The sequence below is a fragment of the Microtus oregoni genome, unplaced genomic scaffold (genome assembly GCF_018167655.1).
Source record: "Microtus oregoni isolate MIOR12 unplaced genomic scaffold, Mior012 000003F_ref0000135, whole genome shotgun sequence".
NCBI classification, from domain to species: domain Eukaryota; kingdom Metazoa; phylum Chordata; class Mammalia; order Rodentia; family Cricetidae; genus Microtus; species Microtus oregoni.
Window position 1 is genome coordinate 7,719,453 of NW_024543062.1, and position 25,332 is coordinate 7,744,784.

The 25,332-nt window shown below is 54.6% G+C and overlaps 1 protein-coding gene across 1 annotated transcript; it reads left to right on the forward strand.

Annotated features, from left to right (window-relative positions):
• Sh2b2 (SH2B adaptor protein 2) lies at positions 1 to 25,332 on the forward strand. Its single transcript, XM_041648533.1, has 9 exons — positions 1 to 298; positions 11,865 to 12,598; positions 17,108 to 17,209; positions 19,002 to 19,093; positions 20,278 to 20,369; positions 20,466 to 20,636; positions 21,870 to 22,078; positions 23,702 to 23,873; positions 24,344 to 25,332. Exons 2-9 carry the CDS (start codon positions 11,891 to 11,893, stop codon positions 24,664 to 24,666), a joined length of 1,869 nt encoding a protein of 622 aa, XP_041504467.1. The 5' UTR covers positions 1 to 298; positions 11,865 to 11,890; the 3' UTR covers positions 24,667 to 25,332.

Sequence of the window (25,332 nt, forward strand, 5' to 3'; positions counted from 1 at the left end):
CGGAGGGAGCTGCAGGGGCGCGCAGCGCGCGAGTCTGGGCTCAGAGCGCGCTGAGCTCGGAAGCCCGAAAAGGCAGAGAGCCTCAAGGGGGCTGTGCCGGGACCGCCAAGAGCGCACGAGTCTCAAAGGCTGCAGGCCAGAGAAGCGGGTGCCACCGCCACCGCCGTCACCACCGGCCACCAAGGGCCGAACTCCTGCCCGGAGGGCTATGCGCCGCCGGGTCCCGGGATCCCGGCTGCGGTCCGGGCAGCGCTGCTCCGGCGCCCCGGCCCTCGCGACCGAAGCTGCGCGCCTGTAGGTACGGCCTGTTTGTCCTCAGCTCCCTGTCCCCATGGTTCTTTATCCCATCCCGGTGCCCGGTTGTCCCCGAAGGCGGGCGTGCGTGCGTGTGTGTGCGTGTGTGGTGTGCTCACAGCCACCCCGGGGCCGCACGCGCCCGGGTCCGAGCGTGTCGTCTTTGTGTGCACCAGTGGGAGGGAGGAGGACGCACGACAGAGGGGATGGGAGCCCCGCTGGGATCGGATCGAGGACCCGTAGCCCAAGCGAGGTGGAGAGTGACGGGAAGCTGGGGCTGGGGGGAAGCAGCTACCTCCGGAGCAGCTGAGCCCCGGTCCCCTTCTCGAACACTGGCGGATTGGAGGGGCGAGCGCAGCTAGTCCCCTACAGGAAGGGATCTGAGGCTGGGGGGAGGGGACATTCAGGTCTCTTCCCGGGTCTGGGAGGAGGTGGATCAACCCAGAATGAGGGTGATGGCTACACGCTGGGGTCTAGAGGGACCTCTGCGGGGCCACAGTTACCCCATGGGGAAGCCCTCCTTTCGACCCAAGGCCCCTTTCCCATGGCCACCATTCGTGACCCGCCCACTCTGGAGCTCCGGGGCAGCCCCGGGTTTGAGAGGAGGATCGCCGAGGGTGACAGGCCGGCGCCTTTAAGAAGGGGCGGGTTAGTGCCCTCCATTCAGCCCCTTCGGCCTAGGCCATTGATGAACCTGCGAGCTGCGAATGTAGGAACCGCGCCAGGGCTGCGGGCCGAAGCTAGGCAGAGGCTGGGACCCGCCAGGGCTTTCCTACCCCTCCACTCTCGCGTAGTCCCCAGTAGAGTCTTCAGGGTCAGAAGTCGCAGGGTATCCCCCCCAAAGAGGCTGTGAATATGAACAAAACAGAGTGTAATTCACCAGAGCTGATGCAGGGGGTGGGCTGTCAGGACGTGGAGAACTTCATTTCTGCCTGCCCCTTCGTAAATTTTTAAAAATTTGCTTGTGTGTGTGTGTGTGTGTGTGTGTGTGTGTGAGAGAGAGAGAGAGAGAGAGAGAGAGAGAGAGAGAGAGAGAGAGAGAGAGAGCTTGCAAGAGCCAGTTCTTTCTTTACACCGTATGGGTTCCAGTAACCAAACTCAGGTCCTCAGACTTGGCAGCAAGTGTCTTTACCCTCTGAGCCATCAACCTGATCTCTGCTCCTTGAGCTGAATTATCTTGCGTGCAAATAAAATGATATTTCTCCGGGGCCTGCTGGAATTGCCCCATTCAAGGAGCACCCCTCCTACTTGGGCAGCAGCCTAGGTAAGTGGTTTCCTAGGCGGCTCTGGGGTCGGAAGCACCTACACTGTCTCATCTTCACTATATCCTTTGGCTTCCAAGGTCTTTGAAAAAAATTAAGCTAGTATTGGGTATCATGGTTTTATTTGTTCGAGACAGTCTCATTATGTCTCTAAGTAGTCCAGGTTTGCCTTGAACTCACAGAGATCTGCCTGTATTTAATTGATTCTTAAATCAATTAAATGTTGGTGTGTGTGTGTGTGTGTATGTGATGTGTGTGGGCACATGTGCCTCAGTACACATGTGAAGATCAGAGAACAGACCTGCCAACTTGGGTCTCTCCTACTTTTTCATTTATTTATTTATTGTATTTTAGAGACAGGGTTTCTCTATAGCTTTGGAGCCTGTCCTGGAACTAGCTCTTGTAGACCAGGCTGGTCTCGAACTCACAGAGTGAGTGCTGGGATTAAAGGCGTGCGCCACCACTGCGCAACTCCGTCTCGCCTACCTTTATGTGGGTGTTTGAGGCAGGGTTAGTTTGATGGGGGCAGGGTCTCAGCCATATTTATCCACCTGCTGCTTGCTCTCCCTAGCTCCCTCCTAGTCCCTGTAAGTGGCTACACAGCCGCCCTGGAATGGCGGTGGTGAGGACACCAGGTGCTTGTATTTGAACAGTTCTGGGGAACAGAGAGTTAATATGTACACTTTTCTTCCCCTCCATCATGGGGGAAAAAGCTCCCCAAGCTTCCTAGTCCCTCTTACCTACTTCCTAGGAGTCCCCAAGGAGGACTTGGAACACACACTTAGGACACCACCCGCCGCCCCGCCCAGCTCTGAGGCAGGGACATGCAGCCAGTGGAGACTGAGCCTCCCAGGGCTAAGTCTTTGATCTCAGCTGACCCACACCAAGCTCTGAGCATTGTCACAAAACAAATTTAGAGGAAGTGAAATGATCTGCCCAAAGTCACTCAACCCACAAGTGAGAGGCCTTGAAGCCACTTCTCTCTGGAAGGACTCAGCTTTGATTTTTTGTTTTTTAATTTTTATTACACTTATTTGGGGAGGGATGCCCTGGTGTGGCAGCCAAAAGACAACTTTGGGAGTCGGTGCTCTCCTTCCACCATGTGGGTCCTCGGAATAACTGGGGTCATCAAGCCTGGCGGCAGGCATCTCTACCTAGCAAGTCATTTTGATAGCTATTGTGGGTTTTTGCTTGTTTGTTTCTGTTTGGTTTTTGTTTCAAGACAAGGTTTCTCTGTGTAGCTCTGGCTGCCCTGGAACTCAGTCTGTAGACCAAGCTGGCCTTGAACTCAGAGATCTGCCTGTCTCTGCCTCCTGAGGGCTAGAATCAAAAGCGTGCACCACCACTGCCTGGTGCCCTTGTAACCCAGGATGGCCTCTGTCTCACTATTTTACCAAGGCTGGTCTTGAACTCCTGATCCTCCAACTCCTAAATGCTGTGACCACAAGCGTGCACTGCCATGCCTAAACCTGGTTCTTACTTCTTGGCACCGTCTCCTGCACCCTGGTGAAGTATGAGGGAGGGTTTTCAGGTGCTGTGAGCCTCCAGATTGCAGTCCCCATGGGGTTTTGTTAGTCTTAGAGCCTGCCTCATACCTATCTTTGACTGTCATGTGGGGTCACAGGGCCTGCCACAGTTCCTGCTTCTAGTGAAGTCTCTTTCACTCTCATTTAGCTGAGTCCTTTTATGGCGGCTGTGTTCTGTCCCCAGGGACAGCATGTGTGCCCTCAACATGAATTCAAGCCCACACCTTTTTGGGCATAGTGAGCGGGCATGGTGTGTGGGAGCACATTGTTTTCTTTCTCTGGGTGAAGTAGAAGCTCGTGACCCTCTGAAGGGGGGGAGACAGGACCTCCGAAGTCACAGTCTGATGGAGGAAACAGGTCACAGACCACAGGTGTTATAATAGGGCAAGGATAGAGGCATCCCAAGAGAAGCGGGGACTTGCCAACCAATGGGGTAGGGGAGTGGGGTGGGTGGGAAGATGCCAGGCTGGGTGCCCAGTGTCAGAGGAGATCAGAGTAAAGTCTGGAGCACTTAGCATCAGCAGCACCCAGAGTTCTGTTTTTCTCAGAACTGGGGGCCACAGGAGTCACTCATATTATCGGGACAAAACCACAACAGAGCAGCTAGGGAGATGGCCCAGGGTTTGAATGTTTGCCACATGTAGGAGGAGCCAAGTCTCAGCCACCCCTAGAACCCATGCACGGCTATACTTGCCTGTGATCCCAGGTCTGGGGAAGGGCAAATCTTCAAGACCCTCTCTCCAAAAGTACGGGAGAGAGTGACTGAGGAAGACACCTGATGTCAATCTCTGATGCACATGTACACACTTGCACACAGACACACACACACACACATACAGAGAGAGAGACACATGAATGCACACATACATGCACAAGATCGCACATGGGTGTGAGCATGCACACACATATATGCATGCACGCACGGCACGTGCCCGGATAAGCTGAATGGCAGGCAGAGGGGAACACCTTGTAAGTTTGGGGGCTGAGTCAGGAACCAAGTGAAGCACACAACACTGGAAGAGGAAGAGACTCCTGAGCCCAAGCCAGAGCTGGAGAGGGGCCCCCCACAAAGTGAGAGCAGGGTGAGAGGAGGAAGGGTACATCTGGAGCCAGCCTAACCCTGTGTTGGGGAGCTGTCCAGCACTAGGTGCTTCTGAGGGAAAGTGGACCAGCCTTTTGAGGTCAGTGCCCCTTCTGTGCCCTTGAGGGATTCTGCTAGGAATAAGAACTATAGCAAGGGACAGGCCTGGAACTTGGCTCATTTTGAACTCTGGGTCACCACACATTGTGGTTGATACACTAAGGGGGTCGGCCTTGTATAAATATAGCTCACAAGAGTCTGGACCCCCCCCTTACCAGAACCCCATTTCTTTGTCCACGATAGTGGGAGAAGCCTTTGTTACAGGGGAGATGCTGTGGGAGAAAGGAGGCCCAGTCAGTCAATGAGCTTCTAAAACTCGCCTGGGCCACAGTGTGGACCCTCCATTTATAGGGACTTGAGTGGGGGTCGGGCAAGTAGGGAAAAGGTAACTGTAGCAGGCACCGGAGTGCTCGATTACAAAGGGAATTACAAAAACCATTTAGAAATCGAAGCAGGGACAATGTTACCTAAGAGAAATAAGAAATCGAAGCAGGGAGAATAATCTCTAAAAAGCTACTTTTTCACTGGTGTTTATTTTTAATCTTTATAACTACGTTTTTTATGTTCTGTCTGTGTACACGGGCACCTCCTTGCCGTTGTGGCAGCCGGAGGACAACTTGGAAGAGTCAGTTTTCTTCTTCTTCCATTTGGGTCCCAAACTCAGGCTGTGAGCAAGTGACTTTACCTACTGAGCCGCCTCACTCGCCCTGTTTACTTCTGAGACAGTCTCACATAAACCAAGCTGGCCTTCAGCTCTTTACCTTGCCAAGGATGGCCTTGAATTCACGACCCTCCTACTTCTGCCTTCTGGGATTACACGCACGCACCTCACACAGGGTCCTCCATCTTCATAGATGGGGAAACTGAGGCTCCAGTGAGTGTAAGGGCTAAGAAACAGAGAAGCTGGGATTCAGACCTAGTCCACTTGGCCCCTCCACTGTCCCAGGTGGATGAAGGGGAATGATTTTAGTTATCTGAGGGGCTTGGGAGTGTTCTAGACTGTTCTAACAGATGCATTCCAGACCTGCTCTTCCGGTCAGGCTGTGGTCTAGGCAGAGATCTCTGCATGCTTAGCGAGAAGCCCGGCACTCAGAGAAAAGCCGGAACTATGCAGAGCTCCACGACACCCACCTGTAAAGTGACGGAGCCAATGCCTTTTTCCCCCTTTTGAGGCAAAGGAGGGCTTCCCATATTGAGTACAGCCTTAAAGTCCCGATCTTTCTGTCTCTGCCTCCCGAGTGCTGGGAAGATAGGCATGAGCCACCACTGCCAGGTGTATTTGATGCTGAGGCAATCGAGCTACAGCCCCAACCTTTCTTCATTTTTGCTTTAAGACAAGGTGTCGAGTAGCCCAGGGTAGCTTCCACCTCTTATATAGCCCACGCTGGCCTTGAACTGACCCTTCTGTCTCCACCTTCTGAGTGACAGGATTACAGTTTTGCCACCAGGCCTGTAGATGCAGTGCTGGGAATGGAACCCAGAGATTTACGTGTGCTAGGCAAGCACCCTATCAGCCAGCTGCCATAGACTCTTAATCTACCGATAGTCAAGCAGGTTCAAGAATGGGAAGGCCAGACATCATCATGATGCCACTCAGTGGCAGCACGGTGGAGTGGGAAAGGATGGCGAGGACCAGCCACGTGAGGGTCTGCCATATGCGTGTGGCCTCCCCCAAGGTGAGAGGTCAGGTGGCCCTAGGGAAGCAATGCCCAGGCACCTACCATTGCTGGTGAGAGCCACTCGGGGCTGAAGGGATGTGGATGGGCTGCATGGAGAGAGATGCAATAGAAGATTCAGCTGGGGCCACAGGAGGCTGGAATGAGCCTCTGCTGTCAGTGGGAGGCTGAGTGGTACCAGCCAAGCCGGGTCAGTCCTGGGAAGGGAGGACATGAGCAGTCATGGCAGGGACTGGCTTCCAGGAAAGTCCTGTAGGAGAGACAGCAGACTGTTCTCGTGTTGCGGTGGGGGGGCGTGGGGAGTGGGGGCAAGAGGCCTTAGTTTCACCATAGTGAATGGCTCCTTGGAGGAGAGCACCATCTCGCCTAAAGCGGATGGCCCTTCATGCTGACCATCCCTTCCTTCCTCTGTGCTGGTGATCCTGCACAAACTAAGTGGTAGCAGAAAGGGGCATCTTGCTTGACGCTGCCTGCATCCTCCTGGCCACCGTATCGCACATCACACGCGGGCACCCTGGGTAACAGATAGATTGCACCTTGAGGGACCTCAATCTCCTCACCTTTCCCCTCCTGGGGGCATCTGTCCGACTCCTGAGCAAGAAGGGTACCAAAGGGAGGCTGTTGTCGCCACAGCAAGGGTTTCCCAGAAACCTGAGCCTCCTGGGCAGGGGGCGGGGCCGCTGCGTCTCCCCGCCCACCGAGCGCTGAATCGATTAGTGCTCTGCCCATTAGCGCGCAGCGGCGAGGCGGCCTCATCAATATTTTAAGGAATGACCAGGCCTTGGGGTCCGGAAATGCTCGCTGCTGGCGGGGGCTGAAGACGGGCTTTTTTTTTTTTTTTTAAATCCCCCTTTCCGATTGTCAGCGCTATTTTTACTACCGGAAAGCCATCCACCCCCTCTGCTGCCCCTGTCTGCACGATGATTAGGTCTGGGTGTCTGGCCTTGAGGTTAGTCAAGGCGGCGGTTTTGCTTTGCGAGGCCGTGAACAGTGTGGGGAGCACGGTTAAGCTACCTCTGTCCTGCCCTCCCCCAGACCCTTCTGAAGCCCCATCCCACTTACCAATAAAGCCAAAAAAACAGGCATTGGGGCAATAGCTGAATTGATTGGAAACCTGCCTGGTATTCCATGAGGATCTGGGTGCCCCCGCCTCCAGCCGCCAATCAACTGGATGTGATGGTGCACACCTGGAATCCCAGTATTCAATAGGCAGGAGCCTGAAGATGAAGAGATCAGGGTCATTCTTGACAGTGTAGTGAGTTCGAGGCCAGCCTCAGCTATATAAGAGACTGCTTCAAAAACAATAAAACCAGCATTTCTTCCAGGCTGGCAAGCTAGTTAGGGCCGCTAAACCCAGGCAAGATCCCATTGCAGTGAAGTGTGGAGCATGATCGACCTAGCCAGTGCCTGGGGACCTACCACCTCTCCCCGCTTGGCCAGGAGACTTTGTCTGTATCTCTATCCAAAGTCCTCAGGGTGCTTGTCCCTAGTAGGGTGGCAGCTGGTCCTCCGTCTCCAATGTCCAGGGAACATACTTGTGTATCTTAATCGGCCCCCTGCTCCAGCCCTCTGTTCTACTGATGGAGAAACCGGGGCTCCAGGGAATAGGGTGTTTGGTTGGGAGAGAGCACACCCCTCCCAGGGCTGAGTCACTAAATTTCTAGCACCTGAGGCTGCAGGAGGAGAGTTGGGACATAAGACCCTTGAGCACCAGACAGCCATGGGCCACAGGACATGTGAGTTCCTGTCTAGTGCAGAGAGAAACTCCAGGAGAAGCAAGGGTTGGAGGCTGGGGAGATGGCTCAGTGGTTAAGAGCCCTTGCTTTGAAAGCAAGAGAGCCTGAGTTCCAATCCCCAGCAGTTGCATGCGGCCATATGCCCTGTGACGCCAGTGCACTCGGGGGTGGGGATGCGAGGATTGATGGGGTCTTGCTGGCGGCCAGCCTAGATCCGGGTTCAGTGGGAGAGCCCTGTCTGAAGGAAATAAGGTGGAGAGTCATAAAGTAGGATGTGGACATCCTCTGTCTTCCACGTGTGTGCCTGCACACACACACACACACACACACACACACACACAGATGGGGCCGGCAGGACAGCTGACCCAGTGGGTAAAGGTGCTTGCCGCCACGCTTGACAACGTGACTTCAATCCTGGGACCCATGAGGTGGAAGGAGAGAACCAACTCCCATAAATTGTTCTCCGCCTTCCACACATGTGCTGTGACATGCGCATGTGCACGCACACACACAAATAAATGTAACGATAAAAGGGAAGGCTCTATACACCTGAAGGTCAAGGGCTTCTATTCATAAACCAAAGCCAGCCCAGATGGGAACAGGATGACACTGTCCACCGTGCGTCTAGTCCCTCTGGGATCTGCTCTCTGACCCTGCTTTCCCGCTAGCTGAGCCCACAATCATCTGCGCAGTGATGGATCGTCACACACTGGCTGATCGCCACAGTGAGTGGAAACACCTCCAGGCTCTACCCAGAGATGGATGGAGCCAGGCCCTGCCGTGACTGTAGAGCCCACTTCCTGGGCTGTCTGTCCTTCCTTCCAGGGAGGGCTAAGCCTTTGTCTCCCCAAGTGCTGCTCAGAATTTGGGAAGGTCAGCCAAGGTCAAGGATTTCATTTCCTCCCCCAGATCCGGCCCCAGGGGCTGTTGGGAACAGCACCTCCTTGACTGGGCCCTTTGGTCTGTGGTATACAGCCTCCCTTCCATCTCCCCCGTGTGTGAGTCCTGGACCCCCTCTCTATCTGTAACTAGGTGCAGGGGGCTTGCTGACCTCCCTTGATTACATTTGTCTCTTTCTTTTCATTTTGAGATAAAATCTTGCTATATAGCCCAAACTGACCTGGAATTTTCTCTGTAGTTCAGAGTAACCTAAAATTCCAATCCTCCTGCCTCAGCTTCCCAATGCTAGGTAGGATTATGGGCATGTGCCACCACGCCCTGTTACCCTGTTTTGTGGAGCCTGGGACACAGGCAGCTGCACTGGCAGGCCCATATACTTGTGGCCTGCCAGTGGGGTTGGGGAAGGAGGTCAGGGAAGGACTAGCCAGTCTCCTGCTTAGGACATAACACACTTGCCCGAATCCTGGACTTAGGTGGGACCCTACGAGGCTCTGTCCCCTGTGACTCTATTCCTTCTCCCTTCAAAGGCTTTCTCAGCAAGCAGGGAGGGACAAAGAGAAGCCTGAAAACTATCCGGTGGTGGTGCACACCTTTAATCCCAACACTTGGGAGGCAGAGACAGGCAGATTTCTGAGTTGGAGATCAGCCTGGTCTACAGAGTGAGTTCCAGGACAGCCAGGGCTACACAGTGAAACCCTGTCTTGGGGGTCAGGGAGAGAGAGAGAGGCCTGAAAATAGAGCGCTGGGGCTGACCTGGCAGCCTCCACACCCCCATACCCAGTCTTCCACCCATGCCATCATGCACAAAGCAGGTGCCTTGCTGGAAAAGTGCATGGCCTTGGGGCAGGCCCTCGTGGGGTTAGCAATGGTTCCATTCTTCTTAGAGGCTGAGGTGGTGGTGGTAGCCTGGTGGGTTCTTCCTGCCTCTGCCCCCAAAGAATGCCTGATGCCAACTGGGGAGATAGACTTAAAAGCATGCACAGAACACAGTGCAAGCGGTGGCTTGTTAGAAGGGCACTCAAGGGAGACGCGGTGTCAGCCTGGGCAGAGGAGGTCAGGGAACGCTTTGTGGAGGAAGAGGAACCATGATGGGAGGGTGAATAGGAGTTGGCAAGATAGAGAAAGGGTCTGGCCTGGTGTATGCACCCATTTCTCCCCACCTCCTCCTGATTTTGCACATCACCCTTCTGATTTTCAAAAGTCCTGCGGCAGGCATTGCTCTTTCTGAGGTGCCATCTTTGTCTTATGTTTAGGTGTGAAGCCCAGCACAGGGTCAGGAAACCCTGGTGGGTCCTGTACTTGACGACAGTCGCTGTGCCCGAGGCTGCCCTAAGGAGGGAAGGGATTCCCTTGCGCCTCTGGCCCTGAGGTCCCTAGGATGCCATTGAAAAGTCGAACAGCTATTTTTGCCTAGCATTTAATTATACAGCTTAGATGACAGAAGAGATCTGAGCCAGGGTTCTCACAGGCTGTGGGGGAAGGGTGGGTCCAAAGCCATGGGGATCCTGGGAGGACAGGTAAGAGCTTGAGCCTCTACATCAGTGCTTCAGAAGAATGGTGCCCCTCAACAATTCACACTAAACTGGCCTCTCCAACAGGGGTTGCCAGGGAGGCTGGAGTCTCCAGACTTAATCTCCTTGATTTTTTTTTTCTGTTGTTGTTTCCCCCACTAATTTAAGGACAAAATTACCAAAGGAAACTGAGTGGAAGGGCTGGGGTGTGACTCAGTGGCAGAGCACCTACCTAGAATCCCCCAGTGAGGGGCTGGGGTGTGGCTCAGAGGTAGAGCCCCTGCCTAGAATCCCCCAGTGAGGGGCTGGGGTGTGGCTCAGTGGTAGAGCCCCTGCCTAGAATCCCCCAGGAGGAGCTTGGGATATAGCTCAGAGGTAGAGTCATTGAACAATATGTGGGAAGGAGGCACTGGGTACAATCTAAGAACGTGGATGAGGGAGGCAGAGCAGGCTGGGTTTTTGCTCCCAGGAACATTTAGCACAACCGTGGACAGGAAGCAAGTCCCCCAGATGACTACCTGACTTGCACTCTGCAGTTTACCCATCCTAAGTGGTAAAAGATGGAGTTGCCTAGCAACAAAGTAGAAGAAGCTGGAATGAAGAGACAGCTGGGATTTCTAGATTGGTCCAGTGGGGATGGGAGTTCTGGGAGGAACAACAGGCGGGCTATGGGGGGGGGGGTCGGTTGTCTTTTTTTTTAAGATTTATTTATTTATTATGTATACAACATTCCTTCCATGTATACTTGCATGCCAGAAGAGGAGAGGGCACCAGATCTCATTATAGATGGCTGTGAGCCACCATGTGGTTGCTGGGAATTGAACTCAGGACCTTTGGAAGAGCAGTCAGTGCTCTTAACCTCTAAGCCATCTCTCCAGCCCATGGGAGGCTGCTCTTTCAATGCCAATAATAAAAATGGTCGTCTTTAAGCCATATAGGAAGATGACCTCCAGAGTCCCAGGATCAGAAAGCTGAGTAAAGACCCTGAAACTGAATGTAAGCCACTGTCACCATCACAGATACCCAGGAGCATCACAGGGGAGGGAGGGAGGGCTTAGTTTGGCTCACAGTTTCAGAGGTTAAAGGCTGTGGTCGCTGGCTCCTTAGTTCCTCCACTCAGGTAGAACATGGTGGAAGAAGGGACAGAATAAACAGCTCAGGGCATGGTGGCCAAGATGAAGGGAGAGACAGTGGTTAAGGCAGAGTCTTAGGAGCTGCAGAGATGGCTCAAAGGTAAAGAACACTTGTTGCTCTTGCAGAGAATGAGTTAGGTGCCCAGCACCCACACAGCACTCCCACCTGCCTGGAACTCCAACTCCAGGAAGTCCACAGTTTCTTCTCCAGGGCTCTGGGGACCTTGGAGGCTACTGAAGAGCATGGGGTCACCCAAAACTCGACTGGCACCATTTGGAAGAGTCTGTCCCCTCAGCCTCCTTGACCAGCCCTTGAATGACCCCAGGGATCCCCAAGAGTGCTATTTAAGACACACACACACACACACACACACACACACACACACACACACCTGACTCCTATCTCTCCACCTGTCTCAAGCACGCTGTTTGATCAGCAGCCTGCACCTCTAGCTTCAGTGGCTGGGAGCATGCTCGAATAGAGCCTCTGCGATGCAGGAGATCCCCAGGGAGAGCTGTGTAGGGGCCCAGGAAGATCAGAAAGTCAAGGTCATTCTCTGCTATGTATGGAGTCTGCAGATAACCTGTGCTACATGAGACACCGTCTCTGAAGGAAGGAGAGGAGGAAAGGAGGGGAGGCAGGGAGGAGAAAGCAAAAAGCAAATACCTACGTTTCCCCCCTCAGCCCAAGGCTGCCATGGGACCAAAGCCATGAATGGTGCCACCCCCGGCTCGGCCGCCGCCCCCGCCCCAGTCCCCGACTGGCGGCAATTCTGCGAGCTACACGCACAGGTGGCTGCTGTGGACTTCGCTCACAAGTTCTGCCGCTTCCTTCGTGACAACCCGACCTACGACACGCCTGACGCAGGGACCTCATTCTCCCGCCACTTTGCAGCCAATTTCTTGGCAGTCTTCAGCGAGGAAGTGCGCCGAGTGCTGGGGACAGCAACGGATACCATGGAGCCCGAGCCTGCCGTGACCTCCGTGACATCGGCACTCAAGGCTGCAGCCTATGGCCACTCCCGCAGCTCCGAGGACGTGTCTGCCCACGCTGCCACCAAGGCTCGTGTCCGCAAAGGCTTCTCACTGCGTAATATGAGCCTGTGCGTGGTGGATGGAGTACGCGACCTGTGGCACCGGCGAGCGTCCCCGGAGCCCCATGCTGGGGCCACCCCCAAGGTCGCTGAGCCTGCATCTGAGCCTCGGGACAAATGGACACGACGCCTGAGGCTGGCACGGACCCTGGCGGCCAAGGTGGAGTTAGTGGACATCCAGCGTGAGGGCGCGCTGCGCTTCATGGTGGCAGATGATGCAGCCTCAGGCCCTGGGGGCACCGCACAATGGCAGAAGTGTCGCCTGCTTCTGAGAAGGGCTGTGGCTGGGGAGCGCTTCCGCCTGGAGTTCTTCGTGCCACCCAAGGTTCGTATCTTGGTGCATGTTACCATCTCTCTCCCCATCACTCATGGGGACCCGGTCGCCTGTATGGCCTAAGGGATCCGCAGGCCCGTGACAGGTGGGTGCCTGGGACTGGTTTGGGTATGGTGTGACCTGACCTGATTGTCACAGTTTTAGTATAGAAGGAACCTCCCAGAGATGTGTTGTAGCATTCGAAGGCAGGGAGTAGCAAGGTACAGTCAGACATGTCCCCAGAGGCCTGTGTCCTGCTCCATGGCAATCAGACATCTGCTGGCCCTGCCAGGCTCCAGCTGAGCCCGGCCCAGTGGCCCCTTCCTTCTCATCAGGAGGAAAAGACTCTTTGCCTGCTGCTACCGTTTTACATGCCCCTTTGAACCCTCTGGCCCCTGGTCCCAGCGGCCATCAAAGCCCTCCTGTGGTAGGGGATGGGAAGCTTGGGGGTCTGCTTCAGGGAGGCAAATGTAACTTGCCTGAAAAGTAGAGGTGCTGGGGGTGCAGTTCAGAAGGTAGAGTGCTTGCCCAGGGCTCAGGAAGCCCAGAATTCCGTCACCAGTCCCCAAAATCCCTGAGTGGTGTGCACTCGGAAACAGGAGGACCAGAAGTTCCAGATTATCCTCAGCTTCATAGGAAGTTGGAAGCTAGCCTGGGCTGCATGAGACTGTCTGGAAAGAAGAAAGCAGAGTAGATCCTTCGAGGAGGGGTCTGGCCTGCCTGCAGTCACACAGACAGAGGGTCGCAGAAGAAATTATATACATCACCACTCAGATAGTCACAAGAATCAAAGGAGTGGGGTAGAGTCCCTTGAGTACTAGCAAGGCAGCTGCTAACACCCCATGATCTGTCCACCGCAGGGCTCAGTCTCCCCGGGGCTCTCCTAGATAGCTTGACTCAGTGTCCTGGAGGTTTGTCCCCCAAGCCTCCCCTCAAGGTGCCAGGGTGAGAGCTGCCCGCAGTTAAATGCTCCCAGAACACGCTGGTGAGGAGCTCTCACCCCAAGTCCCAGCACCCCCAGATTTCCCAAGGGGGGTTTTACCCACACCCCTCAACTTTCAGCCCCTGAGAAAAATGCCACTAAACTCAAGTCTACAGACAGAGAGACCAAAGCCTGGTGAGGGTGGCTTGCCCAGGGTCACCCAAAGGGCAGGGGCAGAGGCCCAAGGTTTCACTGTTTCCAGCTCTGAGTGGCAGCCCCAGCTGCTGCTCTCCAAATAGCTGTGCCTGCTGCCCTGGGGGAGAGGACATGGCAGCTGTGGCCCTCCCCATCTTTTCAGTGATCCCCACGGAGCCCTCCAGTTCTACTGCTGGCAGAAGGGAGCGTTCCCGAGGGATCACTGAGCCCTTCCTTCCACAGTTCAATGAAGACAACAGGTTCCTTGCCCCTGATCTTGCTTCAGGCTCTCAGAATATCAGCGCATAGTAGAACACTTAGGAGTGGTTCGTGGAAGTGTGGATCATTCTAGAATGTACTGGTCTATCTTCTGTTTCTGTAACAAAATACCAGAGGCTATATAGTATATTTAAGAAAGAGAGAAAGAAAAAGAAAGGAAGGAAGGAAAAAAAGAAATTGGGCATGGCAGCATGCCTATAATCCCAGCATTGGGGAATAAAGGCAGGAGGATCAGGAGTTCGATGTCATCCTTGGCTACATAGCAAGTTCAAGTCTGAGCTCCATGATACCATATCTCAAAAATGGGGGGGGGGAAGCAGATCAGTTTAGCTGGGTTTTAGAAACTGCACATCCAAGGTCAGGAAGCCCGGTCTGTTCTACCTCTGCGAAGGTCTTCTCAGCCCCTCATGGCAGGGCAGACAGGGGAGGAGGAAGTAGCCATGTGTAGAGAAGGTCAGGTATAGAGGGACCTCACCTTCTAACAACCCAGGCTCCCTGAGAACTGCATTAATCTCCTCCTGGCATAGCAGCTCCAGTGACTAGGGCCTGCCTCTTAGAGGGTCGAGCAACTTATAAACATTTGAAAACATTTATTTATTGAGCAGGGGGAATACACATGTGGAGGTCAGCAGACAACCTGTGAGAACCAGGTCATTCCTTCTACCCTGTGGGTCTTGGGATCAGCTCAGGAGGCAGAGGCAGGCGGGTTCTCTGTGAGTTCAAGGCCAGCCTGGAGGAGTAAAGAAACCCTGTCTTAGGAAACAAACAAGCAAACAAAAACCCAACAAATGCAGGCTGGGTTGCAGACCCCTTTCCACACGGAGCCATCTTACCACCCTTTCAATATTACTTGTGTTTTTGTTTTGAGAAGGTCTCAGGGAGATCAGGCTTCTGGTTCTGCCTTTCATTTCCCCTCTGCTGGGATTATAGGCATTTATCACCACGCCCAGGTTATGTGGGGCTGGGGATCAAACCCAGGACTTCCTGAATGCTGGGTGAGCACTCCACCAACTGAGTCACATCACGCTCATATGTTTTTCTCTCTCTCTTCCCACCCCATCTTGTGTTATGAGCATACTGGGAGCCAAACCCCCAGTCCATTAGCCCTGGGGAAGCAAACTATGTCTAACCCATTGTACTCAGGAAGGCTCAGAATAGGTTTCCCTGCTGTGTCTGGTCCTCAGAGTCTGCCCCAGGGTGAAGGGGTACCCAAAGCACTTGTCCTGACATCCTCACTGTCTGTCACCCACCTACTTACCAACCCAGATCTCCCTGGTCCCTTGGCTTAGGGGTTAAGAGCACTGACTGCTCTTCCAGAAGATTCGGTTAAATTGCCAGGTGCCATAGGGCAGCTCCCAAGTGCCTATAGCCCTAAGATCTGACACGCTCATATAGACATTCATGCAGGCAAAATACTAATGCATATAAAATCTAAAAATAAAGTAATTTTAAAAAACAATAAACAGAAAAAATAGGGAGAAACAAGTCAAGCCAGAGGCGTGGCTCAGTCACTAACACTTGCCTAGGGTCCCCCAGCGAAGAGCAGGAAAAAAACTCCTGTAGAGCCCTTGCCTAGTAAGCATGAGGCCCTGGGCTCTACCCCAGCACTGGGGGTGTGGGGCAACAACAACTACATCAGGACAGATGGCCTCGGACATCGGGCTGAGGGAAGGGACCTCCAGCCAGTGGGAGCCCGACGGGAGGCGTCATTATAAACCTTTCTGCTCTTACTGTCCTGGATGCCAACCCCAGCCACAGGCTGGTGTCGTGATGTGGTCAGCTAAGCCCATCAGTCACTGCTGTAGGCCCAGCCCAGGGCCCACTGGACAGTGTCCAGAGTGGCCAAGAGTTCAACTCTGATATGAGGCCCTTCCCTTTCCACCTCAGAAAGTCCCTGTCCTGGAGCCCAGCCCTGCCGGGAATGTCGGCCTCCGGCCAGTCCAGGGAGGTTCGGGGAGTGTAGCCAGGAACTGTGGACCAGAGCATAAAAGGGCCTGCATAGAGCGACCCTCCTAAGGAGTCCTGCTAACTGCCCTAGTTTAACCCTGTGATGGCAGCATGGGGATGCTGGCTCCCCTCTCCCACAGGCCTGGACACAGGCCACACCCAGCTCCAGAACACCTCATCCAAAGCAGGAAGCTGCCTTATTTTAGGAGCCATGCCTACCACACCCCCAGTCCCTCATTGGGAGTTTTAGGCAGGTGCTCTACCACTGAACCCTACCCCCCAACTCCTCACTTGGGGATCATTTGATTCAGTATCTCACATAGACCAAGCTGGCTTGGACTCACTGTGTAGGTTTCTGTGCTATGATCTACATAGTGAATTCCAGGCCAGTCAGATCCAAGTAGTGAGACTCTGTCTCAAAAAGAAAAAATAATTTTGAATGCCAAATACAGTGCTCTACTTGTACAACCCCAAAGCCCAGGAAACTCAGGAAGGATTGACCAAGCTCAAGCCAACCTGGGCTACATAGTGGGTTCTAGGTCAGTCTGTGCTGTGGATTGAGACCCTATTTCTAAAAACCAAGGGTGAGGGGCTGGGGTGTGGCTCAGTGGTAGAGCCCCTGCCTAGAATCCCTCATTGAGGGGCTGGGGTGTGGCTCAGTGGTAGAGCACCTGCCTAGAATCCCCCAGTGAGGGGCTGGGGTGTGGCTCAGTGGGAGAGCACCTGCCTAGAATCCCCCAGTGAGGGGCTGGGGTGTGGCTCAGTGGGAGAGCACCTGCCTAGAATCCCCCAGTGAGGGGCTGGGGTGTGGCTCAGTAGGAGAGCACCTGCCTAGAATCCCCCAGTGAGGGGCTCAAGGGAATGAGGGAGGTGAGAAGAGGGGGGGATCACATGAAGTAGGTGCACTGGCTGCAGGGTGGGCCAGGGAGCACTCACAGCTCACAGGGTTGGGGTTCAGGAGTTGGGGACTCAGCAGTACCAGCCAGCCTCTAACTTGCTGTGACCATAGGAGGAGGGTTCCCACTGTCTCTCTCAATGTCCCCATCTCTAAAATGCGGTTGGTAACGGTTGACAGCAGGACCTTGGCAGTCTTGGTGGCCGTGACCCATGTATGCTGCAAAGTGGGCTGGGAAGGCCTGCGAGGGGCTCCTCCCACTGTTCTTCCTCTGGCCTCCCAGGCTTCCAGACCCAAGGTCAGCATCCCCCTGTCGGCCATCATCGAGGTCCGGACCACCATGCCCCTGGAAATGCCTGAGAAGGACAACACCTTCGTGCTCAAGGTAAGAGCCCCTGCAGCCCCCAGGTCTGTGGCTGCCTGGGACCACAGCCCTAGAGGGCAACACAGCGTTAGCTCCTTACAGGGGGACCAGTTAGACCATCAAAGGGAGCAACAATGAGGGGGTGCCCATGGACCCCACAACAGGTGTCCATCACCTAGGTAGGAGGCTCGAGTCTGGGTCTGAGTGCTAATGTCTATCCCGATATGGTTGGCCACCTGGATTTCCTCCCAGTTCTAAATCACACTTATCATCATCATCATCATCACCGGCTTTTCGAGACAGGATTTCCCTGACTGTCCTGACTAGTAGCTCTGTAGACCAGGCTGGCCTTGAACTCACAGAGATCTACCTGCCTCTGCCTCCCAAGTGCTGGGATTAAAGGCGTGCACCACCACTGGGCCACATTTATTTGCCTGCCTGTGCGAGTGAATGCCATAGGAGGTCATGAAGGTCAGAGGACAACTTTCAGGGGTCAAGTACGAGAACTGTCCCCTTCTGCCAGTGGGCTCCTCCCCTGGGAATCAAACCCAGCTTGTCAAGCCTGGTGATGGGCACCTTCACCCACTGAACCATCTCACCAGCCCAGCCCTGTTCGCCATTCCTTCCTGGGTCTGAGTAAATGTCATTGAGTTCCCTTCCCCTCCCCCGCCTCTGGAGCCAGACACACCCACCTCACAGCTACCAGTGTGACCAGCTTGTTGAAGTTATGCAAATGTCCACAGGCAGAAGGAAGTGGAGTGTGGGAACCAGCCCTAGTCCCTGCAGAGGGCACAAAGACAGGAGGGTGGGTGGGAGGCACCCTAGAGGGTCTGGGAGCCGCCTGCCCTTTCTCCTTGCCCGTAGCACTGGAATGGCCTGCGGGAGCTGCTGAGGACATGGGTCCAGGCTGCTAGGGTTGTGGTCGGGCTTCCTGGAAGGAGTTAGACCATTAAACGAAGTCCCTCCGGGAGGCCGGTTCCTTCCCCTTGAAGCTGCGCGGAGCCCCCACCCTCTCTGGCAAGCTCCTATTGAGCTTGTGTTTATACCAGCCACGGATTCTTTTATTCATTGGGTAGATGTGTGCCAACTCCATGTCCTGAGTTGTCCCCTCAAGACTGATCGCTGGAGACACAGCCACTGTCCATCTGGTACTCTCAGCTGCTGGGTGGTCCTCGGGCACCCCTGAGGCAGGAGGACTCCTCTGCCAACCCCACTGTGGGCCATCTCCCCACTGAATGAGGAAGGCTGTCAGGATCCTCTTACCCAATACCACGTTACAACAGTGACAGGACAGGGGACCAAGAACAGGAAGACCTGGTGGCCCCAGGCTCAGGTTTCAGCAGCTGCTGGCTGCTGTGGGACTTCTGAGCAAGTTTCTCCCTCCCTGAACACAAGGCTTCTTATCCCAGGGCTGTCGGGAACTCAATGGACAAGGCACAAAGAGCATCGGCCGCCATAGCAATAGCGCCGCAGTCGCTAGGCCTGGGAGCACCCCGACTCTGTGCCAAGGCAGCTGGCCCTCCCACACGACTTGAACCCTATCTGGGATACCAGGACATGGGTTGAGCATGCTGGGTCTCCGGTCCCACACTCAGGGCCTCCAGAGCCTGGCATCTCCTCCCCTGTGTGGGCTTCAGGCTGCAGCCCTCACCCTGACTTGGGTGATTCCCCCCCCCCCCCGCCCACACTGTCCTTTCTGTTCATATCCACGGGACCTAACATAGGGGCGAGCAAAGGCTCACTGGTCCTGGGGCGCCGAGCCCCCCCCCCCCCCCGCAATGGAGGAAGCTTTACCAGGGCTGCTGTCATCCAGGTGGAGAATGGAGCAGAGTACATTCTTGAGACCATAGACTCCCTGCAGAAGCACTCATGGGTGGCGGACATCCAGGGCTGCGTGGATCCAGGGTGAGTATTCCAGCCCTGAGGATGTGGGGTGGAGCTGGGGGTGTGCCTCGTCCCCTCCTTCCAAGTGACCCAGCTACTAGACAGGGTAAGTACTAACATAGAGCCAGCATGAGCTATTCCCAAAATGGGCGGGAGGATCAGGAGCCTAGGGTCATCTTCAGCTACATAGCTCGCTCAAGGCTAGCCTGGGCTACGTGAACCCTATCTCAAAAACGAAACAAAAAAAAGCAAAACAACTCCCCTAAAAAAATAACAACAAAATGACTAGGCCAGAGCCAGACAGATGGAGGGTGTCAAGGCCTCCGTGGCATCTAACCCAGGGCCTTGTGTATGCTACACGTGTGTTCTATGACACCTCTCATCATAAGTAGGACTTGGGGGGTAGATAGATGGCCCAGCAGTACTGCCCTTCCAGGGCATGAGTTCAATCCCTGGGACACACGTCAGGCAGTTCATAATCACCTGTGACTCGAGTTCCAGGGGACCGATGCCTTGGCCCCTTCCAGCAGCTGCACCCACAGCGCCTATGTCCTCGTGGGCACACGCGTGCGCGCGCGCACGCACACACATTATTGTTATAGAGAACAGTTGGATTTCGATGGGGGAGCTGGTAGGCTGAGGGCACTATGGAGCCGTGGTTGGTGACATGGGGGGCACTTCCGGTCAGTTATATGCAGGAAGAGGATGGCCCCACTGTCCAGAAGAGATGCCCAGGGCGAGGCTGCAGCGTGGTGCCACCAGCTGAGCACTTGGCAGCCGTTTCTCTGGCTAATAGGATGGGGGGGGGGGTGCTTTCTAATTAACAGATTCATTTCAATAAAGCTCAGTTAGAGTCCCGAGTGCCTCGCAGCCCTCAGCCCCAAAGTGCTTGCCATCACCCCCCTATTACTCTGACGGCCATCTGCCCCAGAGACTTCCCCATGGGGTCAGACCTTTATTAGAGCTGGGATGGCCTCAAAGGGGCTGCCCAGGCCCCACTGATCACACTGTCCCCCACTGGAAGGTATCTATGGGACCCCAGGAATGAGCCACAACTTCAGGGAACACTATGTTCCTGGTGGCCTCGATGATGGGTCACTCACCCAGAGGGTGAGGGAGTAGGAAGGACTTGGTGTTCTGTGAGCAGTCCAGGGTCCCAGCCCAGGCTCTGTGGCAAGATGTGCTGTGCTTCCTCAACTCCACAGGGACAGTGAGGAGGACACAGGGCTCTCCTGTGCTCGGGGAGGCTGTCTGGCCAGCCGGGTGACTTCTTGCAGCTGTGAGTTCCTGGCAGAAGGTAGGTGGGGCGGAGCTGGCTGGAGTCAGGGGGACAGTGTGGGAGGGTGGAGGGCAGATAAGAGACATGCCTGCATCTGCCCCTATTTCCCTGCAGCGGACACGTCCCGGCCCCCAGAGACCACGACAGCGGTGGGTGCCGTGGTGACAGCCCCACACAGCAGAGCTCGCGACACCGTGGGAGAGTCACTGGCCCATGTCCCTCTGGAGACTTTCCTTCAAACCCTGGAGTCTTCGGGTGGTGCTGTCAGTGACAGCAATAACACAGGTGCCACTGGGGTCCCCGCACCCTCTACAGGGACCCACGTGGATCCCCAGGAAGCGGTGACATTTCACCAGCTGTGTCTACAGTGGTTCTGGCTTTTGCAAGCCAGTACGGGCACTTGGCTTTTCCCTCAGCTGTGGGGGTGGTGGCACACACCTGTAATCCCAGCACTCAGGAGGCTGAAGCAAGGAGTGCCACATAGATTCGGGGCTAGCCTAGGCTACATAGTGAGACCTAGCAAAAAGAAGAAAGAGAAAGACAGACAGACAGGAAAGGGAGGGAGCTAAGTTGTTCATATAGAGAGACACAAAAGGTAAGTTTGGTGGCATAGCTTGTACCCAGCAGTTGGGCTGTAGAGGCCAGAGCTAAATGTCTGGTTCATTGGTTCACTAGTTAATAGTGATTGCTGCTCTTTCAGAGAACCCGTGTTGTGGAATATTAATTTAACTACGTAAAGGTGTGTTACATCTATTCATGCTGCATTTGTTCATTATGTAAAGATGTGTTGCTGTTTCACTTGCCTGCCTAAGGCACCTGATTGGTCTAATAAAAAGCTGAACAGCCAATAGCTGCACAGAGGAGGGATAGGCAGGGCTGGCGGGCAGAGAGAATAAATAGGAGGAGGAATCTAGGCTGGAGAGAAAGGGAGAAGAGAATGAGGGAGAAAGAGAGGGAGACCTGGGGCCAGGTAGCCAGGCAGATATGGAGGTAGACATACAGAAGGAAAGAAAGGTAAAAAGCTCCAAGACAAAACATAAATGAAGGAAAACAGGCTAATGTAAGTTATAATAACTGGCAAGGAACAAGCATAAGCTAAGGCTGAGCGTTCATAACTAATAATAAGTCTCTGCATAGTGATATGGAAGCTGGTTGGTGGTGGCCCAAGAGAAAGCTTGGTTCCCAGCACCATGTAGGGCAGCTGACACCTGCCTGTGATCCAGCTCCAGGGGATCTAATGCCCTCTTCTGGCCTCTCCCGGCACCCACATGCACACACCGACACCTATACACATAAACAGAAGGACATAATGGAACCAGGGTGGAGAGAAAGCTTGGCTTCTTCTCAGGTTTGTTGCTGACTTGCAAATGCTCCCTCCCCATTCCTCAGTTTACCTGAAGGCTAACTAGATGTAGTCAGCTCTTTGTGCAGGTCTGATATTCAAATGGCAATTTACCCAAAAAAAGAAGATATAGCTCCCCATCTCTCATTGATTTATTTGTCTTCCTTCTGCCCCAGGGGACGAAGGAGCTGAGCTGGACACTGAAGCCGAGACTGAGCTGGAACTCTCCGACTACCCCTGGTTCCATGGAACACTGTCCCGGGTGAAGGCCGCTCAGCTGGTGCTGGCTGGAGGGCCCCGGAGCCACGGCCTCTTTGTGATCCGCCAAAGTGAGACTCGGCCTGGAGAGTGTGTGCTGACCTTCAACTTCCAGGGCAAGGCCAAGGCAAGTGTGTCCGGGGTGGGAGTGATGGGGAGAGCAGCCTGTTCTGGAGAAGGTGGACTGAGGTGGACCAGGTCCTAAGGCTCATTGCTTGCTGGTGACCAACCCCACTCAAAAAGTGAGTCTCTCTGAGAGGTTAGCTTTGCAGCCAGATGTGCATGCCTATCGTCCCAGCACTTCAGAAGCTGAGGCAGGAGGATTGCTGGGAGTGAGAAACCAGCTTGGGCTACATAGCAAGTCTCTTTCTCAAATATCTCCCATGAGTCGCTGCACCTACCCTTGGTATCTTACTTTGTTCTGCGGCATCATTTTCTCCCAATCCTGACGCTTCCAACCTATGTAAAACATCTGTAATGAGGTCTATACCAGCAGCAAATTCCACATCTGGGGCCTGGTGGTGCACACCTGCAATCCCAGCACCAGGTGGTAGAGATGGGATATCAGGAATTTAAGTCATCCTTGGCTACATACTGGATTCGAGGCCAGCCTGTGCAACATGAGTTTCTGTCTCAATAAATAAATGAATAGATAGATAGATAGATAGATAGATAGATAGATGATTGATTGATAGACAGACAGACAGACAGATAGATGATAGATAGATAGATAGATAGATAGATGATAGACAGACAGACAGACAGACAGATGGATGCTGTTTTAAAAACTAGTGAAAAAGAGAAAGAGGACAAAAGTCAAGCAGTTTGGGGCCTGACCTTGTGGTGGGAGTGGGTAGGAGTCACTGTGCCCCCCCCCACACCAATCAGGAAATAGACCCAGCCTTAGATCTGCCCAGGGTACCACTTCCCAGCAGCCCCCATAGCATCCCAGGTTCCCTGCCCCAGGCCTGCAGCTAAGGTCATGGCCACCCTCACTTCTAACTCCAGCAGCCCTCACGCTACATATATACACAGCAGTGCCGGCCAGCTGTGTATATATGGAGGAGGCGGAGTCTCCCTAGGGACACTGCCTTGTCAGTTCCTGTGACAACCAGGCACTTAATGTCACGCCGGTGGCTGGTAATTGACATCCTGGCCGGCACTACTAAACCTTGATCTCACTCGAGCATGCCCAGTGTTGGACAAGATGGTGCCCTGTCCACCGAGACCCATGAAGGGAGAGATAGGGCAGGCATGAGATGACCTTTAATCTGGACTCTTCTAGCCAGGCTGCTATTGTCACAGAGTGGGCAAAGAAGGGCTGACACCAGAGACCTGTGGCCCATACCAAAGACTATGGGTCTGTGGCTCCTGACACTGAGCCGCCTGCCTCAGGGAAACTCAGGAGACCTTGAGAGGAGCCAGTCATTGCTAAGAGGCATGTGCTACCATCCACACCTCTGGGTCACCTGAGGTCCCCAAGACAAACAAATGTTCAAAAAGACAGATGGATTCCAGTGTGAGGAAAGACATCTGCACCCTCAGCCCCCGCCTAGTTCTGTTGTGCCATCTCCTATACCTACCACGAGAATGACCTGCCCCAAACAGGACTCAGTGTGAGGGCCCCCAGCATGGCACAGTACCATATGGTCCCAATGGGACCGATGCGTAGTCTTCCAACAACCCCCAATGTGCCAAACAGATAGCTAGCCCGGGACCCCCCGCTGACCATTCCCATCTGCACCCTCAGCATCTTCGTCTGTCTCTGAATGGTCACGGCCAGTGCCACGTCCAGCATCTGTGGTTCCAGTCTGTGTTTGATATGCTTCGACACTTCCACACCCACCCCATCCCCCTGGAGTCGGGGGGATCCGCCGATATCACCCTCAGAAGCTATGTGCGCGCCCAGGGCCCGCCTCTCGGTAAGATGCCCAGAGCCTGATAGATGGCCCGGTTGATAGACGGTTTGCCTAGTATGCTCATATGATCCCCAGCACCTCATAAACTGGGTCCGGTCACTCCTGTAATCCCAGCCTCTGAAGGCGAAGGCAGGAGGATCGGGAGTTCAAGGCCATCCTGTGCAACACAGTGACTTAAAGGCCATAGGATATGTTAGACCCAGACTTGAAACCCTTCACCTGGACACCCAAAGACAGCTGGGGTGGGTTCTGGAAGTCCTGCAAGGTTAGAGTTCGGGACCCATCTTTTGAAGGTTGCACTGGTGGGGTGCCCAGCCTACGCTGGAAATGCCTGTGTGTTTGCATACTGTCTCCGGACTCCCGAATGGTCTGGACTACATCATCCCTCCCTGGGTTCTGACACTGGCTGGCTTTAGAGGATGAAGGTCAGGTGCCCAGGTCTGGATGCTGACTAACACGGCTTCTCATTGCAGACCCAGGACCAGCGCCTAGCGCTGCGGCCCCGGTCCCTGCCTGCTGGGCCGAGCCAGCTAGCCAACACTACTTCTCTAGCCTGGCCTCGGCCTCCTGCCCTCCCACCTCACCTTCCAATGGCGCTGGAGGATCGTCGTCATCTGGCTCGTCATCCTCGGCCACGTCCATGCCTCCGCGCCTGGCCGAGGGGCCACTCAGTGCACGCAGCCGCAGCAACAGCGCAGAACACCTGCTGGAGGCTACGTCCGGAGCCACAGAGGAGCCCACGGAGGCCACGCTGGGCCGTGCTCGCGCAGTGGAGAACCAATACTCCTTTTACTAGCTGCCACGCCTATTACCCGTGGTGCCACCCACATCACAGCAGGCCAAGAACACCTGGGATCTGTCCCGCCCACCAGCAGCCCGGTCAGCCCATGATGGTCAGCAACACCTAACAATGGCTGGGGACGACTATCCATGGTCTATCAAGCCCAGGACAGCTGGCCGACTAGCCACATCTAGCGTCTTCGGCCCCCAAGGGCCCACTAAGACTATCTATGGCAGGCCAAGGGCTAAGCATGGTCTAGCAAACCCATGACTTCAAGCCCCTCCCACTGGTGGTTGGCCACGCCCATCACAGCTATCTATGGCTATAAGGCGGATCAAATCCATGGCAGGCAACTCACTGACAACTAACCGCATTTGGTGACTTCAGGCGCTGCCCACCGATGGTCGGTCACTCCCACAGCGGCAGCGATTGACAGCAGCCTTGCCCATGAAGGTTACCCACTGGTTCCTAACAGTCTCAGGCCCCGTCCACCTGTGTTGGACCGCTTGCACCAACAGCCTGACTGGTCAGAGATGGTCAGCCGTTCCCATCGAGCCAGGACTGCCAGTGGTCCGCCTGGACAGCCTGCCAAGGCCCACCAGCCCCAGCCCAGTGCTGGGGGAAAAGTCAAACTCTTCAGTGAAGACAAGCATTATTAAAGAGCCTGTTTTAGGGACTACA